The sequence below is a fragment of the Mustela nigripes genome, chromosome 17 (assembly GCF_022355385.1).
Source record: "Mustela nigripes isolate SB6536 chromosome 17, MUSNIG.SB6536, whole genome shotgun sequence".
Lineage (NCBI taxonomy): Eukaryota > Metazoa > Chordata > Mammalia > Carnivora > Mustelidae > Mustela > Mustela nigripes.
The window spans coordinates 5144267-5161610 of record NC_081573.1 but is presented as its reverse complement, the minus strand read 5'-3'; the positions used below and the strand labels follow the sequence as shown (position 1 = coordinate 5161610).

At 52.6% G+C, this 17344-nt stretch overlaps 2 protein-coding genes across 10 annotated transcripts; one reads left to right on the top strand and one right to left on the bottom strand.

Moving 5' to 3' along the window:
* Positions 1–11: 11 nt before the first annotated feature.
* IRF3 (interferon regulatory factor 3) lies at positions 12–6516 on the bottom strand. Of its 6 annotated transcripts, none has more exons than XR_009400706.1 (8): positions 6277–6516; positions 5400–5572; positions 4564–4735; positions 4407–4477; positions 3559–3751; positions 3089–3469; positions 796–1258; positions 12–343 (listed from the first exon to the last, which is right to left on the bottom strand). XR_009400706.1 is itself a non-coding variant. In XM_059381722.1 (8 exons), exons 2-8 carry the CDS (start codon positions 5562–5564, stop codon positions 1091–1093), a joined length of 1266 nt encoding a protein of 421 aa, XP_059237705.1. In that variant the 5' UTR covers positions 5565–5572; positions 6277–6515; the 3' UTR covers positions 1002–1090. The 6 variants fall into 6 exon arrangements, 5 of the variants coding, with proteins under 5 accessions (XP_059237700.1, XP_059237701.1, XP_059237703.1 ...); XM_059381722.1 differs by lacking the exon at positions 12–343 and adding an exon at positions 1749–1864 and having other exon boundaries at positions 1002–1258; positions 6277–6515; XM_059381717.1 differs by having other exon boundaries at positions 12–1258.
* Positions 6517–6600: 84 nt separating this feature from the next.
* On the top strand, positions 6601–12798 carry BCL2L12 (BCL2 like 12). 4 transcript variants are annotated; one of them, XM_059381723.1, is made up of 7 exons: positions 6601–6702; positions 7346–7460; positions 7667–7809; positions 8667–8753; positions 8858–8949; positions 10449–10736; positions 12582–12798. In XM_059381723.1, exons 2-7 carry the CDS (start codon positions 7354–7356, stop codon positions 12630–12632), a joined length of 768 nt encoding a protein of 255 aa, XP_059237706.1. In that variant the 5' UTR covers positions 6601–6702; positions 7346–7353; the 3' UTR covers positions 12633–12798. The 4 variants fall into 4 exon arrangements, with proteins under 4 accessions (XP_059237706.1, XP_059237708.1, XP_059237709.1 ...); XM_059381724.1 differs by having other exon boundaries at positions 6623–6702; positions 7331–7460; XM_059381725.1 differs by lacking the exon at positions 10449–10736.
* Positions 12799–17344: the final 4546 nt, after the last annotated feature.

Sequence of the window (17344 nt, the reverse complement as noted above, 5' to 3'; positions counted from 1 at the left end):
TGCACCCCTGGTTCATAGTCAGCCACTGCTTTTTATTTTTTTTACCTTTTTTTTTTTTAATGTATTTGACAGATCACAAGTAGGTGGAGAGGCAGGCAGAGAGAGAGGGAAGCAGGCTCCCTGCTGAGCAGAGAGCCTGATGCAGGGCTGCTCTTGACAGAAAGTGGCAGTGGGTGAGAGGTTGGGGTCCCAGGTCCCACCTGCTCGGTGTCTTCCAAGCTCAGGGCACCTGGGTGCTATCGGTCTGCCCTGGAATTGCCCCAGCAACAGGACCTTTGTTCCCCATTGAGTTGGATTTTCTTTTTACCAGTCCTCCGAGGCTGCAGTGATCTTATCCATTCTCCTGCGGTAGAGAGGGAAACTGAGGCACAGAGTAGCAGGGGCCACAGAGTGAGTCAGGGCCACACTGGCCTCCCATCAGTCCCTGCTGGCATGGGCAGGCTTTAAGGCTGGAGCCCAGAACTTCTCTACAACTGCCTGTTCCAGCCCAGTGCAGAGCGGGGCTCAGGGCCTGGCAGGGAGGACTTGCCTGAGGTCGCCCAGCACGAGCTGCGGGGGGACCTAAGGCCCCCGCCCCCAACTAACAGGATGATCCAGGTGAAAGGTTCTTTGCTAACTGGACAGTGGCATGACAAGACGGGTTCTAGATTCTGCCCCAGGGGCCCCTTTGGAGAACAGCACCCCTGGATTCAGACTGGGTTCTAACCCATCTGTGTTTCCTGCTTTGTGACCCTTGCTTTTCTCCAAGCATCAGTGTCTTGGTCTGTAAAATGGGGGTGACTGTCCCCTCCTCACCAGGTCCAGGGAAGAGGTAAGGAGGTCACAGGTATCAGCTGCCCCCTGCACAGTGTCTGTCCTCATGCAGAGAGTATCTAGGGTGGGAGTTGCTTGCACAGATGTGTATGCTGAGGTCCTAAGAAGGAATAAGGCCCAGTCTAGGTCAGGACTACCCTGGACCTAGCTGAAACCCAGCTGACACCCAACACCAGGCACACAAGTGGTAACAGTGGCAAGAAATAGTTTATTGCCAAGGTGAAGGCACGAGGGGGAAGCACCCGTGAGGAGTGAGGGATCAGACCTCCCCCAAGGCCTAGAAATCCATGTCCTCGACCAGGTCCTGGAGGTAGGCCTTGTACTGCTCTGATGTGAGAGAGAGTGGGTAGCTGTTGGAAATGTGCAGGTCCACAGTGTTCTCTAGTGAGGAAGCGCCCTCTGATCGTGCCATGTCCAGCAGGGCCCTCAGGCATGTGGGAACAACCTGCAGGAGGTGGGGGGGAGAAACAGGAGTCAGGGAAAACACTCAACCCAGTTTATTGTCAAGGGTGGGGTTGGAAAACTACAACTCCCAGCAGCGCCCACTGTGACCCAGGATGAATCAGTAGGCCCAGGGCTGCTGGGAGTTGTAGTTTCCCCCCATAACCACAACCACTAGTGGTCTGAGAAGTTTCCTAGGGCTGAAATGCTGGAGGGGTTCCCAGAAGCTAGGGCCAGGCAGCTTGTGGTCAGGACTCCTAGGCACTGTAGTTCCTCACAGAGGTTGCTAGGACCGACTTCCACATGGTTTTCAGAGTTCAAAACAGGTTCTGGGGGTGAGGCCAGGAGAGGGACACCCAGAAGCTCCTGAGGATGAGGAACTGGTGGTTGCAGAGACTCTTGGAAGTTGTAGTTCCTCAGAGGGCTTCTGGGAGTTGTAGGTCCTCCTCCCTTAAGATCCACCCCTTAGCTCCAGAAGCCCGGGACTGCAGCACCTTGACCATCACGAGCTTCTTGGTCCACGGCTGGTCCTGGGGCCATGGCTCCCCCATGCAGAACCAGAGGGTGTAGCGTGGTGAGTGTCGGCTTCCTTCGAGGAAGGCAATCAGATCTGGAGGCCCGAGATCCTAGTCAGGCCATGGGAGGAGGACCCTCTACCACCTGCCCCTCCCTGCCCACCCCCCCCAGACCTATCAGCCTCACCTTCTCCCCTGACCTGAAGCCTGACACCTACAGCATGACCAGATGGCTGCTAATCTAGGAAAAGTTCCAGCACAATCTTACATTTTTTTTTTTCCCTCCCATCGGGATGGGGCTGGAAGCTCTGCACTGATCCCCCACCCCTGCCCTCATTTGGGATAGGAAGGAGTATACTCTCCTCAAGGACTTCCCTGATTCTGAGTACAAGGTGGCTGGCAGTTTCTGCTCTTTAACCCCCTAAGGCCACATTCTCCTGGTAGTAGCCACTAACCACTATGGCTATTTCCGTTTAAGTAGTAACTAATTAAAAGCAAACAGAGGAGAAGCTGGGTGGCTCAGTCATTAAGCAGCTGCCTTCGCTCAGGTCGTGATCCTGGGGTCCTGGGATTGAGCCCTGCATCAGGCTCTCTGCTCTGGGGCAAGCCTGCTTCCCCCCCTCTCCCGCTCCCCCTACTAATGTTCCCTCTCTCGCTGTTTCCCTGTCAAATGAATGAATAAAATCTTTAAAAAATAAAATAAAACTCCCTTCCTCAGTTGCACTGGCCTAAGTACCCAACAGCCACCCGTGGCTGGTGGATACCAGATGGGAGAGTGCAAATCCAGAACATTTCCTTCACTGCAGACAAATCTACCTGGTAATAAAGCCCTAAAGGCTTGTCTCTTCTGCGTCTGTCTATCCACAAGAATAACTGGGAACAATGAAGACTATGGCAGCTAATTCCTCGAGCACCTTCTACACACTGGGCCCTGTGCCTCCAGCAGCGGAGATAGTCCTTAGGCAGATGCAGAGCAGCCCCACAGTTTGCCCCAGGTTATAGCAGAAGCAAAGCAGCAGGGCCTGAACTGGAACTTGGAAGTCTGGAGATTTGAAATCTTTTTTTTTTTTTTTAAAGAGAGGGACGGAGTGTGGCAGGAAGGGCAGAGAGAGGAAGAGAGAGAGAATCTTAAACAGGCTCCAAGCTGAATGCACAGCCCGGCTCGGTGGCTTGATCTCACAACTGTGAGATCATGACCTGAGCTGAAATCAAGAGTCACTTAGCCAATGAAGCCATCCAGGCACCCCCAGAACCCAGAGTTCTTAACCACCGTGACCTAGTCTTTCTACAGCAGAGTCAGAAGGCCTTGCCTCACTCACCTGACACGAAAGGCCGTAGGTCGAACACGTCTCCCTCCTCATCCTTGGGGACCTCACCACTGGGCCCGTGACTGCTGTCAGGGAGGAGCTCCTCGCCCAAGGCCCAGTACGTGTGGCAGTGGCCCAGCCTCCGGGCCCAGAGTCGCTGTCCTGCCCTGCACAGAGCTAGTCCCCTACCCAGGCAGCTCAGCACACGCCTCACGTAGCCCAACACACCCCTGTCCGTCAGCCACAGCCCAGGGTCTGGCAATATGATCGGCTGTCCAGACAGTGTCCCGTCCCCTGCTTCTGAAGCCACCAGACGCAGGCCCCTTGGGCAGAAGACAGTCTGCTGGAAGACTTGGCGGCCCCGGTAGAAGGCAGTCACCTCGAACTCCCACTCTGAGTGGTGGCAAAAGTGACATGAAGGGAGAGTTAGACAAAGAGAGTATAAGGGGGCGTGGCGCCCCAGCCCCTTCCACCCCACTCACCTTCCTCAGGCACCAAGAGCCGCCTCAGTGGGTTTTCCGGGGGCTCTGAGTTTGGGCAGGGAGGAGGGATGTCTACTGTGGGGCTCAGCAAGAATGGAGGGGTCTGTTCAGGGACCACAGCCAGGCTCGAGGGCCCCCCATCTGGGAATGGGGCCAAGGCCATGTCATTCAGTAACTCCTCTAGTATGTCTCCCTGGAGAGAAGAAAAAAGAAAAGGATCTGGCATTTCCATAGCCCTTTTGAGAGACTTCATATGGACCAGGCTTTGGGATCAGGAGAGAAGTCAGACCTGAGCTTTGCCCTCAAGGGGCTTCCTGTGAGGAGGGTTGGGGGGAGGCAGGGAGAAAACCATGGGCACAGAGAGCAAAATATGTGCTCTGGTATATGCTGGGTGCTACTGGGGCCCAAGGGGAGCAGCTAATTCCAGCCCAAGGTTCTGGCCCTGTGCAAGCAAGACCTGGGCAGAGAAGGCTGGACACAATTTCAGAGGGAACTTGCTCTAGCACAGACATCAAGGTCAAGGGTAGGGTGGTTCTGGGTTCCCAGGAGGCTGAGGGTACTCTAGCAACAGAAGCTATGAAATTCCGGGTAGGTGTCTGTGGGCCCTAGATGCCTGGGGAAAGCTCTGAACTTTGTCCTGAGGGTGCTGGAAGCCATGGAAGGGCTCTGGGCAGGGGGACAGGGTCAGCTAGGGATCAGATGCGGGACAGCCCACAGGGCAGAGGATGGACGCTCAGGAGGAAGATTGGGGTGATGATCCGGGGGAGAAGAGGACGCCTGAACAAGGCTGTGGGGAGACAGACAGTAGATGGGTCAGATGGGGCGGGAGGGCTGGGGTGCATTCTCACCTGGGTAGCCAAGGTACTGCATCCACCATTGGTTCCCAGTGATGTGTCCAACTCAGTAAAGTTCCCAGCTCCTGCCGAGGAAGATGGTGAGTAGAGCAGAGTGTTGGGGACACTCAAAATCCCACCCTCTCCATGTGAAGCCCCACTTCTGGCACACCTGAGATCACAAACTCATAGACCTTGTGCGGGTCGTGGGGGTCCTTGCTCCGATCCTCGGCTAAACGCAGCCCCTCCTTCCTGTTCAGGGCAGATCGGAAATTCCTCTTCCAGGTGGGCAGATCAGGTTTATCCTTTCCTGGAGTGTAGGCACCGCTGGCCTCGGCCCACGCCTGGGGAGCCAGTGGGTACCAGGATAGTGAGAAGGATGACCAAGACCCCACCCCAGGGGTTCTCTCCCCTGGCACGTTCTAACTCGGCAAGGATCCAACCCCAAATTCTTGGATTCTCTGCATCCTAAGGCCCCCTATCTTCACCTTTTGAAAAGCTTTGCTTTCTAAGCCAGCCTTCCAGGTCCTACTGGGTGTCTAAACTCTGCCACCAACCTGCCCCAGAACACCTTCTGTAATAACCCCGCCCCTCACACTCCAACTCGGGTTACCACCACTGGTGTATCCTAATTTGGTGAGAAATCACCTCAACTTCCGGGCCAAGTCTTGCCTCTAAGGTTCCGAGACCGTCCCCAGAATTCTACGACCAAGACCCCGCCCTCTGCGAGCCCGAATGCTCCGTTGGCATTCCTTTCGAGTTCTAACCCTGTTTTTCTGGTTCTTTTTCTGGAACCCCCCCCCCCCCCCCCCCCCCCATCTTGCCAGTCCGCTGATCCTACTAACCCTGCCCAGTCTCGTCCTAACTCCACCTGCCTCCACCTGCCAGCGTCAGCGCCTGCCAGCTGCAAGCGTGCTAACCCCCTCGCTTCCTCGGCTCCGCCCCCTGTGAGTCCCCCCTCCTCCCCGCTGTTATCTCAGGGTTCCCGGTGTTCGGAAGCTCACGCACCTGGAAGATGCCGAAGTCTTCTTGCTGGGCATCCTGCCGCAAGCCGTGCTTCCAAGGGATGCGGAAGCGTGTGCGGCTCTCGTCCAGCCAGGCCACCCCCTCCAGCTGCCCTAGGTCCAGCTGCGACACAAGCCAGGGCAGGATCCGCGGCTTTGGGGTTCCCATGGTCCGGCCTGCGCTTAGAGGGCAGTTCGTGGGCGCGGACGGCCCCCCTCTTCTTTCCCCACCTTCTTCTGTGCAGGCCCCCTACCTCCCCAATTCCGCCAGTGTAGATCCCTCCCTCTTCCGCGGTAAACCCTTTTCTCCTTTCCCCTCCCCCACATCACCCAATGCAGTTACCCCCACTTCCAAGTTAGAGAACCTCCCCTAGTTATACCAGGGCAGACGTTATTCAATTGTAGATCTCTACCTCCTGCACTTAACCGTGCTGTAGACCCCTTCTACAAACTGCCCCACAGAAGAGCCGCTCACCCATTTCCACCCTAGACCCTCCATCCACCCCACCCCAAACACAGCTTGGCTCCTCTAGGGCGCGCGCGCGCGCGCGCGCGTACAGACACACACACACACACACACACACACACACACTTTATAGGGTGGACTGCCTCCCATTTTCAGGGTCCACTCTTCTCTCCCTTAGATCCCCCAGTGCGGACGCCTGCCCTTCCCACTCTCCCCGCTACTTTTTCCTGTTGTCGTTGTTGTTGTTATGTTGTTTTTACAGCCGACCTCCAGCACCGGCCATTGTTTCACTTTCTCCCCTGGCTGCTTCACTTTCCCGAGTACACAGTGCCTCCTCTACACTCTCAGGGCAGACCCGTTTTTTTCCTCGCGCTTCTCGGTCCGGACGCCACCAATTCCCCAGATCCGCCGTTACCTACGTAAAGAGTCGGGGGCGCAAAGTGCTAGGACCCACCCCTGGCTTTTGAGGGTCCGATAGCTCTCGAACTTGTAGCTGCACACCCTCCTTTCTGTCAGCTGAGCTTCAGAGCAATGCGGTTTTCTTTTCTACCGATTTCACGAAATAAAAACTTCAACTGCGGTTGGTCTACAGACTTCAGAGCCAAAGAGGCGGCACCAAGAGCCCGGACGGCACCCCCGCCCCCCGTCAATGCCCTTTTTAGGCCTTCTGGCCAACGGCATGCTGGGAACGTCACATGCAAATTAGATGGGCCCCAGCGCTCCCCCTCTTCTACAATAGGGCCGTGTCAACCCTGCCCAGTGCGCAGGCGCGGGAAAGTTGAACTAAGAGAAGTTTATGCACGTTCAGTGAAGGAGGAGTGGGCGGCCGCTCCGGCCCCAGGTAAGCCGGGCTTTTGGGAGGGCTGGGGTGAGAAGGGAAGAGGCCGGGATCTCGAAGCCGGCACCTCGGTCCCCCTTCTCCGACATCCATGCGCCCCGAGACCCCAAGATTCCAGCCTGGGTCGGATAAGGGAACTACACCTCCCAAGGAGGCTGCGCGGCGGCGATTCAAGTGCGGACGGAGGGGAAGGTTTGTCATGAAGCCGGCTGGGATTCGTAGTTCCCGATTCTCTAAGAGCTCGAGCCCCTTGGCATATGCCTTCAGAATCCAGAAGTCGGAGTCCCGAGTCCCCTTTTTTGTCAGACTCAAGAATTCAGATCCCCCAGGCCCCTTCTCCGAAAACTCGAGTCCAGCCCCCAGTCCCTTTCTCCCCTAGACCCAGGAATCCGGGTCCCCACCCTCTTCCTCTCCAAGGATCAAGGAATCTTCGTCCTCCTCCCTCTTCTCCCTCCGAGGATTCTAGAGTCTCGGTCCCCAGACTCTAACTCCCTTAAAGGACTTAGGAGTTAAAGCTCTCAGCCCTTTCTTCCCTTGGGGAAGAAAGTGTCCCGGCCTCCTCCTTATTCAGGGACGAGGCATTTGGGCCCCCATCCTCCACCTCAAGTCAACCCTGGAGACCATCCCCCAGCTCCCTCTTTCACAGGTGCCCCCATGGCAGGCTCGGAAGAGCTGGGCCTCCGGGAGGACACGGTGAGAGTCCTAGCTGCCTTCTTTAGGCGAGGTGAGGCTGCCGGGTCCCCCATTTCAATCCCACCCAGGTAAGAGGAGTTGCCCTCCTCCCTCAGGGGCCTGCATCTGGGGTGGGGCCCTCTTGATTCTTGTGCCTTGTCTCTGTGTTCCCCTCTCTTTATATCTGGCTCTTTTCCTTGTCCCTGGGGTTGCACCGAGAAGCCCTCAGTGGGAGGGAAAAGGGACTGCTTGCAAAGGGGCCTCTGGGGTCACTCTCTGAGGTCCCCTTTCCTAGGAGTCCTGCCCAGGAGGAGCCAACAGATTTCCTGAGCCGCCTTCGCCGATGTCTTCCCTGCCCCCTGGGTCGAGGAGCAGTTCCCCCTGAATCCCCTCGGCCTTGCTCCCTGCCCCTACGCCCATGCTATGTTTCAGAGCCTGGTAAGAGATTTCCCTAGATCACCCATGAACCGGTAGGGCCAGAAGCTTTGATTTTTTTTTTTTTTTTTTTAAGAAGCTTTGATTCTTTAAAGCATAGAAAGGATAAGGAACTAGCCCAAGATCACTTAGCTAAGAGGGGAACTGAGTGGGAACTACTCTCACATTCTCTGTTCCCCCACCCCCTGTTACATTCTGTGAACTGGCTTCCCAATGGGGCTTTTGATCCCTTTCTGTTTGTTATCTCTCTCCTCCCATGTATCCTTCCCTACCCCTGGGACTTTGTAGCCTCCAGTACCCGCAGTAGGGAGGAAGGAGACCTGGTTTTGAGTCACAACTCCCTGGCTGTTAGGCTACATGACTCTGGGAAATTCCTTTTGTTTCTTGCTCCTATATTTCTCCAGAAGCAAAGTAGGAATGTGTGCATGTGTGTGGAGGGGTGTCCTTGGGCATGGTCAAGAGTAACCATTTGGATTTTTCATGTGGGAGCCTTGATAGACTAGTAATGGCTATACTTGAAAGGGATTTCACAGCTGGGGAAGAAGAGTTCTGTGATCAGTAGATGATGCCTGAAATCAGCAAGGGGTAGGTAGGGTGGTAATTGCTGGAGTGCCCTGCATTTGCCTGTCTTGGATAGGATCATCTTCAAAGTCTAGTTCGGCCATAACATTCTAAGTCTAGTTTGAGGGACACAGTAAAATGGGAAGTACCAAGGCCTTTTACCAAGTGTGCTCAGTGGGTCTCAGTTTATCCCACTATGGAATGGAAATCATTGCAACCTGGCAAGATGGTTGGGACAAGGAGAGAATCCATAACTGCTCGATGTCCCAGAGACCCATCATTGGCCCTTTTGACCCCAGGCCCAGCAACTCCAGATTTCTATGCTCTGGTGGCCCAGCGGCTGGAACAACTAGTCCAAGAGCAACTGAGATCCCCACCTAGCCCAGGTGAGGGACCAAGAGGCCCCGGGCGGAGAAGGATGAGGGCAAAAGGGTGGGCAGGGTTCTGCCCCCAGCTGATTCTCTTTTGCCCTTCACACCCCACCCCCCAGAGTTACAGGGAGCCCCACCCACAGAGAAGGAAGCCCTACTGCGGAAGCTGGTGGCCTTGCTGGAGGAAGAGGCAGAAGTCATCAATCAGAAGGTGACAAGTCTGTCTGTTCCATCCCTCAGCTGGGATGGGGATTGCGGGATGGCTGGGCACTGGGATCAGAACCTGAATCTGCATTCTCATTAGATGGTCAGGTGAGGAGAGGGTGGGTCTCCACTTCTATGAAGGGTTTGTAACGGGGTCTAAGCCCATTCTGCTCCCAGCACCACAGGCCAGTGAGCCAAGAGCGAAGATGTTGGGGTAAGGAAAGCGACTTTATTTGGAAAGGCAGCACACTGAGGAGATGGCATACAACTGTCTCAAAGAACTGTCTCCCCCAGCCTAAGATCTGAGCTGCTTTTATGTTAGAAAGGGGAAGGGGATGGGGATTGGAGTCAAAAAGTGGCTGCCGTCTATAGATAGCAGAGGAAGGTTGTGTGACTTCTTTTGTCCTTGGTCAGCTTTTTCTTTCAAGCGGTTTTATTTATTTATTAGAGATTTTATTTCTTTATTTGAGAGAGAAAGAGAGAGCATGAGCAGGGTGGGGGTGGGGAGGGCAGAGGGAGAGAGAGAAGCTGATTCTGGGCTCAGCGGGGAGCCCGACATGGGGCTCCATTCTAGGACCCTGGGATCATGACGGAGTGGAAGGCAGACCCTTAATAGACTGAGCCACCCCCTCGCCCTGTCCTTGGTCAGTTGATCTTTGTGTACAAATCGTGTCATTCCTATAAATCTTACATAGAGCGTCGTCATTTCTGTAAGGACTTCCTTATCTCCTCCAGTAAAGTAGATTTCTGGTAAAAGAGCCGTTTTTGTGAATCTTAGATGTAGCGTGCCAATGTGCAGGGCTAAGCAGAAGTTTCTAAACTATAGGTCCCAGCAGTAAGGGAAATAGAAGCATTATGGGGTCAGACGTGCTAAGTTTCTCCGCTACTGGTTGAATAAGGTCAGGATAGTTTTGTATTTACAGTGAGAAGGGTGTGGCCTTTAGACAAGGGGTGTGGGCACCCGAAACGTGATCTGGGAAACTGGGACCAGTTGAGGAATTAGGGACTGTATGGTGGGAGGAAGGGAGTTTGTTCGGAGAGGACTGTCTAAAATATGAAACCCTGGTTAGCTATATAGGGGTATGCCTTGGAATGTGGGGGGAAATAGCAGCCGGAGGAGGTCTGGCTTATGATTTGCTCCTGGAACTTGATTGGCTCAGGAGCTTGGGGAAAGTGTATGACCTTAAAATATTAATTTTAAGGTTCCAGGGACTGGTTCCAGGGACTCTCAGGGAACCTCTAGGGGGCGTGGCTATAAGGTCTGTATTCTAGAACTCAGCTAATTAGGGCTTTGGCCCTCATTGGCTGTCGGCCACCTTTCTAGGAGTAGTTTGGCGGAGACCTCAGATTCTGATTTATGATTGGCTGGTGTGAGGGATGGGCGTGGCTTTGAGCTTCAGTGTCGGGAGCGCTTTAATCAGGAAGTCACGCCTCATAGCCTCCTATTGGCTGACTGCGGGGGCGTGGCGGAGGCCGACCCAGTCTCGTCTCTTCCCCACCCCACAGCTGGCCTCGGACCCGGCCCTGCGTGGAAAGCTGGCTCGCCTCTCCGCGGGCTCCTTCGCCCGCCTAGTGGAGCTGTTCTCCAACCGGGAGGACAGCCCTCTTCCTAGCCACCCACGCCCCAACTTGCCCTGCCCTGGGCCTCCGCCGCCTTCCCCAGAGCCCCTGGCCCGTCTGGCCCTGGCCATGGAGCTGAGCCGCCGCGTGGCCCGGCTTGGGGGCACCCTGGCCGGTCTCAGTGTGGAGCACGTGCACAGCTTCGGGCCCTGGATCCAGGCACACGGGGGCTGGGTGAGCTGCCAGAGCTTCTCTGGGCCCCCCTTTATCCAACTGTAACTTGTGTCTGTGTGGTGGGGTGGGGGTGGCTTCTTTGGCTTCTTTTCAGACATGACAGGTGTTCTCCCAGCCCAATCATTCAATTGTTTTGTGTTTATTGAGCACCAGCTGTACACCAGTAGGTAATCAGTGCGGACCCTGTGCCTGGCTTAAACCATTCTGATACATACTGACAGTTACTAGTGGGAAACATGGGAGACCCCTTCCTGGGCCTCGGTTTCTTTATCCATCAGGTAGGGCAAGTAGAAGTACCCATCTCAAAGGGTTATTGTAAAGATTAAAATGGGACCATTGTAAGATCTTGGCACCCTGTGGCCATTTGCGTGATTATCTGGTGACTGTCTGCTCTGACACTGCCTGCCAGAATGCACTTGCCCAGGTATCCCCCAGTGTCACTTCCTCTGCTCCATTCGGGTGTCACCCTCCTGGTCCCTGTTTGAAATCAGAGCCACCTCCATCCCCTCCCACCCACTCCCTTTGCCTCTTCATTGCTTTACTTCCTTCATAACACCCTGCACCTTCTAATGCAAACTTCTACCAGATGGTAGGATTGACTTGCTTTACTTATTTCTTTCTGCTTTTTGTTTTCTCTTGGCCCCGACCTATCAGCTTCAGAAGACCACTGCTTTAAATTCAAGGCCAGGCTCAGAGCTGGATTGGGCTCCGGGGTACTGATGAAACTATTGCTTCAGAGTGGCAGGAGCTGGCCAGGGGTGTTTGAGGAGCAGAGAGGCCGGTAGGGCTGAACCAGGGTGAGCGAAAGGGAGAGGGCGAGAGTTGAGAGCAGGAGGGGGCGGGGCTTGTGAAGGTAAGAACTTGGGCACTGACTGAGCGAGCTCTCTGAGCGGAGGGAGACGAGAGCTGATTTAGGTGTTAACTTGCGCCCTCTAGCGGCCGCATGGGGCGATACCATAGAGGGCGAGGCGGAAGTAGGGAGTGGGGAGGTGTCCGCTGGTTCAGGGAGGAGATGGTGTTGGATCGTACTGCAGTGGCGGTAGTGGAGGAGTCTCCCAGTTAATTCAGAGGTAGAATTGACAGATTTTGCTTATGAGTGGATTACGAGTGCTATTTAGGAGTGCTAATGAATGGGAGACGGAAATCAAGGATGCCGGCCTGATGCAGTAGGGCTGCTTCAGTTGCTCCCTGAGACAGGGAGGAGCAGGTGGGGAGGAGCAGGTTGAGTCAGGGATGATTGGAAGTGGTCCAGGTAGGGGAGAGACGTCCTTGAGACCTCAAAGGGAGATGAGGAGGGGACAGTAGATATACGTGTCTGGAGCTCAGTGCAGAAGCTTGTTTATTTGTGAAATTGTTCTTTTGTTTTGGGGGTTTTGTGGGGGTTGTTTTGTTTTTTGTTTCTGTTTTTGTTCGGCCACATGCACAGCCAAGGACTTTTAGTGGAATGATTCAGTTTAAACCCCACGACAACCTTCTGGGATTAGATGTTATCCCGATTTTATGGAGATTGTCCCTCATGCAGAGGATTGGACTCAGGACTTTGACATGAAGCCAGTGCTCTTGATCGTTACAACCCGGGGACCCTGCTCCCCGTCTCTGAGTCTCTGGTCCCTGTCTCTCTGTCTCCATGACACTGGTGCTCTGCCCTCCACCCTGGAGCTTTATCTCTCCTCCCTTTTCCCAGGACTCTGTCCCTGTCCACCCCTGGGTCTCTGATTCTTCGGATCCTCCTCCTCTCACCCCGTCCCTGTCTCTGCTGTCATTGGGCTGGCGGGGATGCCACTGTGAATGGAGGACAGGGTCTGCCTGTGAATGCTCATGAGCTCTTCCACTTTTCCCCTCCAGGAGGGCATCCTTGCCATTTCACCCGTGGACTTGAACTTACCCCTGGACTGAGATCTTCCTCAGAAGCTGCTACAAGATTAGACCTCCTGTCTTTATGGTCTTTGTGTGCTTGTCCAAGTCTTCCTATTCCACTCAGGGTTGTGGGGTGGTGGCTGCCCTCCCTGTTTTTGCCAAAAAGAAATTAAGATTTTTTTCATATTAAAAACTTTGTCAGGTATTGAACTGTTTGTCCCTTCTCTTGAAAACTTAACTTCTAAGTAGGAGATTTGGGTAAGAGATCTCTCTCTCTCTCTGGTTTATGAATTGAGGAAAGAGCCAGTTCATTCATTCTAGAAATACTTATTTGGGGCACCTTCAAGTGCCTGTCACTTGAACGTACAACCTGCTTGAGGATATCTGTGGATACAGTTCCAGCTAATTCCATGTTTTTTCTTGTTGCATCATTTCCAGCTTATCCTGTGTTGATGGTCATGAAGTCTTTCTAGCTAGTCTTTCTAGCTAGTTCCAGAAGAAAGCTGTGATCTTCCTACACAGGACCTCCAGAACACCACCCTCTTCTCGTTTTTCTCCTCCCACTGCTCCTTCTGAACATTTTTGGCTGGTTACTCTCCATCTGTATATAGACCAGGGTTATCACCTTTTCAGGGCTGTCACCCCCACTTCACAAAATTATGTCTAAAAGCGCATAAACTGAGATGCACATAATCACAAAGGAAACCACTTAGCCATGGATCCTCATTATTCATGGATTCCATATTTGCGAATTTGCCTACTCACTAAAATTTATTTGTAGCCCCCAAGTTAACACTCACTGGGTTTTTGTGGTTGTTGGTTGGCATGCAAATGCCCAGAGAAGCAAGATTTGACTTACCCAGTGTGGACCTTTTTGGCTAAGATTGAGCTCCTGCTCAATCAAGTGTCCTACCCTGCCTTCCTCCTTCCGTTCTCACTCTGCAAATAAGCATCCCTTCCTCGAACTATGTGGTGCCACATTTCTTGGCATATTTGTACTTTTAGGGGTGATTTCTTGTATTTTAGAGATCATGTGAGTTGGGGGGGAGGAGCAGAGGGTGAGGGAAAAAATCCTCCCCCCTCACCATGCAGGGCTGGATCCCAAGAGCCCGCAATCATGACCTGAGTGGAGACCAGGAGTCAGATGTTTAACCAACTGAGCCACCCAGATGCCCCTGCAAGTCTTCACTGCTTGGAGCACATCTCATTCCGATATGCCACAGTCCAGTGTTCATTAGCCCCACGAGGGGAGTGGCTGCCACCCTGGAAGATGCATAGTTCCTTGGGGACACCTCCCCCATCTCTGATTTCAGCTCAGACCACTTTCCTGGACTCTGTACCTGTGTATCCCCCTGCCCAATGCAACCTCCTTTTCAATGACATTAGGTTATTTCCTAGTATTAAAAAGCTAGTTTGTTGGGCACGTAGGTGGCTCAGTCAGAAGAAAATAGGACTGTTGATCTCAGAATTGTGAGTTTGAGCCCCACTTGGGGTGGAGAGATGACTAAAAAATAATAATAATAAAGGGTCCCTGGGTGGCTCAGTGGATGAAGCCTCTGAGCTCAGGTCATGATCTCAGGGTCCTGGGATTGAGCCCAGCTCTGGGGTTTTGGCTCAGCAGGGAGCCTGCTTCTCCCTCTCTCTGCCTACTTGTGATCTCTCTCTCTCTCTCTCTCTGTCAAGTGAATAACAACAACGAGAAAATCAATGGAAATAGTTGATTACAATTTCCCGGTGTAGCCCATTGTCTCCTTGGGGCACCTGGGTGGCTCAGTGGGTTAAAGCCTCTGCCTTCGGCTCAGGTCATGATCCCAGGTTCCTTGAGATAGAGCCCCGCATCAGACTCTCTGCTCAGCAGGGAGCCTGCTTTCACTTCTCTCTTTCTCTGCCTGCCTCTCTGCCTACTTGTGATCTCTGTCAAATAAATAAATAAAACCTTAAAAAAAATAATAATAATAAACTTAAAAAAAACACCTTAACATGTTTGTTCTTCAAAAGACAATATTTGGGGGCCTCTGGGTGGCTCAGTGGTTTAAAGCCTCTGCCTTCGGCTCAGGTCATGATCCCAGGGTCCTGGGATCAAGCCCCACATCGGGCTCTCTGCTCAGCAGGGAGCCTGCTTCCTCCTCTCTCTCTCTCTCTCTCTGCCTGCCTCTCTGCCTACTTGTAATCTCTGTCAAATAAATAAATAAAATCTTTAAAAAAAGATCTACAGGGCTCCTGAATGGCTCAGTTAAACATCTGCCTTCAGCTCAGGTCGTGATCCTGAGGTGCTGGGATTGAGTCCTGCATCAGGCTCCCAAGGAGCCCGCCTCTCTCTCTGCCTCTGCCTCCCTCTCTCTCTGTCTCTCATGAATAAATAAAATCTTAAAAAAAAAAAAAAAGATACAAAGATGGCCAATAAGTACGTGAGAAAACACTCAACATTAAGGTCAGGACAGTGGCAATGACAACCGCAACGAGATGTCTCTTCACTCCCACCAGAATTGTTAACATTAAAGCCTGCTCAAGATGAGTGCTGGTGAGGATGTGGAGCGTGTGGGGGCATGCATCGCTGATGGGGATGCAAAATGGTAGAATGTACTGGAAAACCTCTTGGGAGTTTCTCATAAAATTTAAAACATACACCTAGCGTCCAACTCAGCCCTCTGCTCCTAGGTTTACCTGAAACAAAAAAGTACATCCACAGAAAGACTCACACATGAGCATGGGATACCCACTTTCTTCATAATAACCCCCCAAAAGTCCAGAGTGTCCATCAACAGGGAAATGGATAAACTGTGAATACACCCCTACAATGGAATTCTCAGGAATAAAAAGAATCACACGGGGGGTGCCTGGGTGGCTCAGTGGATTAAGCCTCTGCCTTTAGCTCAGGTCATGATCTTAGGGTCCTGGGATCGAGTCCTGCATCAGGCTCTCTGCTCAGTGGGGAACCTGCTTCCCTTCCTTTCTCTCTGCCTGCTTGTGATCTCTGTCAAATAAATAAATAAAATCTTAAAAAAAAAAAAAAGGATCACACCAACATTATATGCAACAACTTGGAATGAATCTCAAAAGCATTATATTAAGTGAAAGAAGAAAGGCGCAAAAGAGAACATACTGTAGAATTTTTCATATGAAATTTTATTTATTTGTTTATTTATTTTCTTATTTGAGATGGGGGAGAGAGAGAATCTTAAGCAGGGTCCACGCCCAGCACGGAGCTCCCAAGATAGAGAAGCTCAGTCTCAGGACCCTGAGACAGTACCCTGACCGAATATGAAGAGTTACATACTTAACCGACGGAGCCACCCAGGTGTCCCCCTGTGAAATCTTAGAAAAGAAAAAGCAGGAGCCCTTGGGTGGCTCAGTCCTTTAAGTGTCTGATTCTTGACCTCAGCTCAGGTCTTGATCTCGAGGTGGTGAGTTCAAGCCCCACGCTGGGCTTTGTGCTTAAAAAAAAAAAAAAAAAAGAAAAGAAAAGAAAAGAAAAAGAAAGAAATAGCTACATTGGAGAGACAGAAAACAAAGTGATTGCTTCTGGGGTGGGTGGGAGAGGTACTGACTGGAAAGAGTCATGAAGGGTGATGGATTTAGTCTACCAGTTGCGTTCATCCTCATTTAATGACAGATGTCGACTCAAGATGCTTCAACTTGCAATTTTTTATGTGAAGCTCTACACTTTCTGTAGAAACCATACTTTGAATTCGAATTTGGGCATTTTCCTGGGCTCCTGATACGCTGTATGATACTCTCTCTTGTTGTTAGGCCACAGCTCACAGCCAAGCAATTACAAGGGCAAACAACGGATACACCTACATCCGTTCCGTACCCATAGGACCATGCCACAGTATTCATGAGTTACATGAGCTGCTCAGCACTTGTGTTGGCCCCAAGTATTCCAAGCATGGCCAAGCTCTGGTTTTCGGCTGGTTAAGTGGATTAAATTTTCCATTTATGATATTTTCAACTTAGGGCGGGTTTTCTGGGATTCGGAGGTAACCCCATTATAACTCATGAAGATCTGTAGCGACTTTTTCTGCAAGAGGAGGGAGGCTCCCCGGTAGAGGTGGCATCGAAGGCTGATACATAGAAGTCTGCAGGCAAAGCGAGACGAGTGTTCCAGCAGGGGCAGGACCTGGCAAAGGCCAAGTGGCTTGAGTGGGGTTGTTGGATTTAAAAAACTCGGAACAGTTAGGTAGAGGGCAAGATAGTTATATGTCTTGAGGCCTGAGTCCTATTACTGACTTGTGTCGGACCCCAGACAAGCCGTCTTTTCTTTGGGGCTCTCACTTCTCCAGTCTGTCCCTCAGATAAACGGGCACAAGCTCCCTTATTCCTTCTGAACTCCCCTCCGGCTGGGAGAATCCACCGAAAGGCTGAGGAGTGACAATTCTTTGAGCCAGTCGCTGGAGCGTAGAGGCCGGCCTTCCTCCCTCCTCGTGGGCCAATCACCGCATTCTCCTTGAGACAAGCCGCTAGACGAGGGCGGTCTAAAGGCTTCGTGACGTCACACCCAGGATAAACCAATAGCAGCTACTAAGAGGCGGGTTGTTTTGGTGATGGACAGCTCTTTTTCAAGATGTCCGCTTAGCGCGGAGCCCGTCGGGAAGCTTTGAGGCGGTGCTGGGGTGGACGGGGGCGGGAACTTCTGGTAGATTTTGCCCAATCATCAGTCGTGGTTCTTGCGATAGACGGGCAGTCTTTCCCATCCCGGTCGAGTTAAGGGGGCGGGGCTCTGCACACCAGACTGGGCGGGACCCTTAACT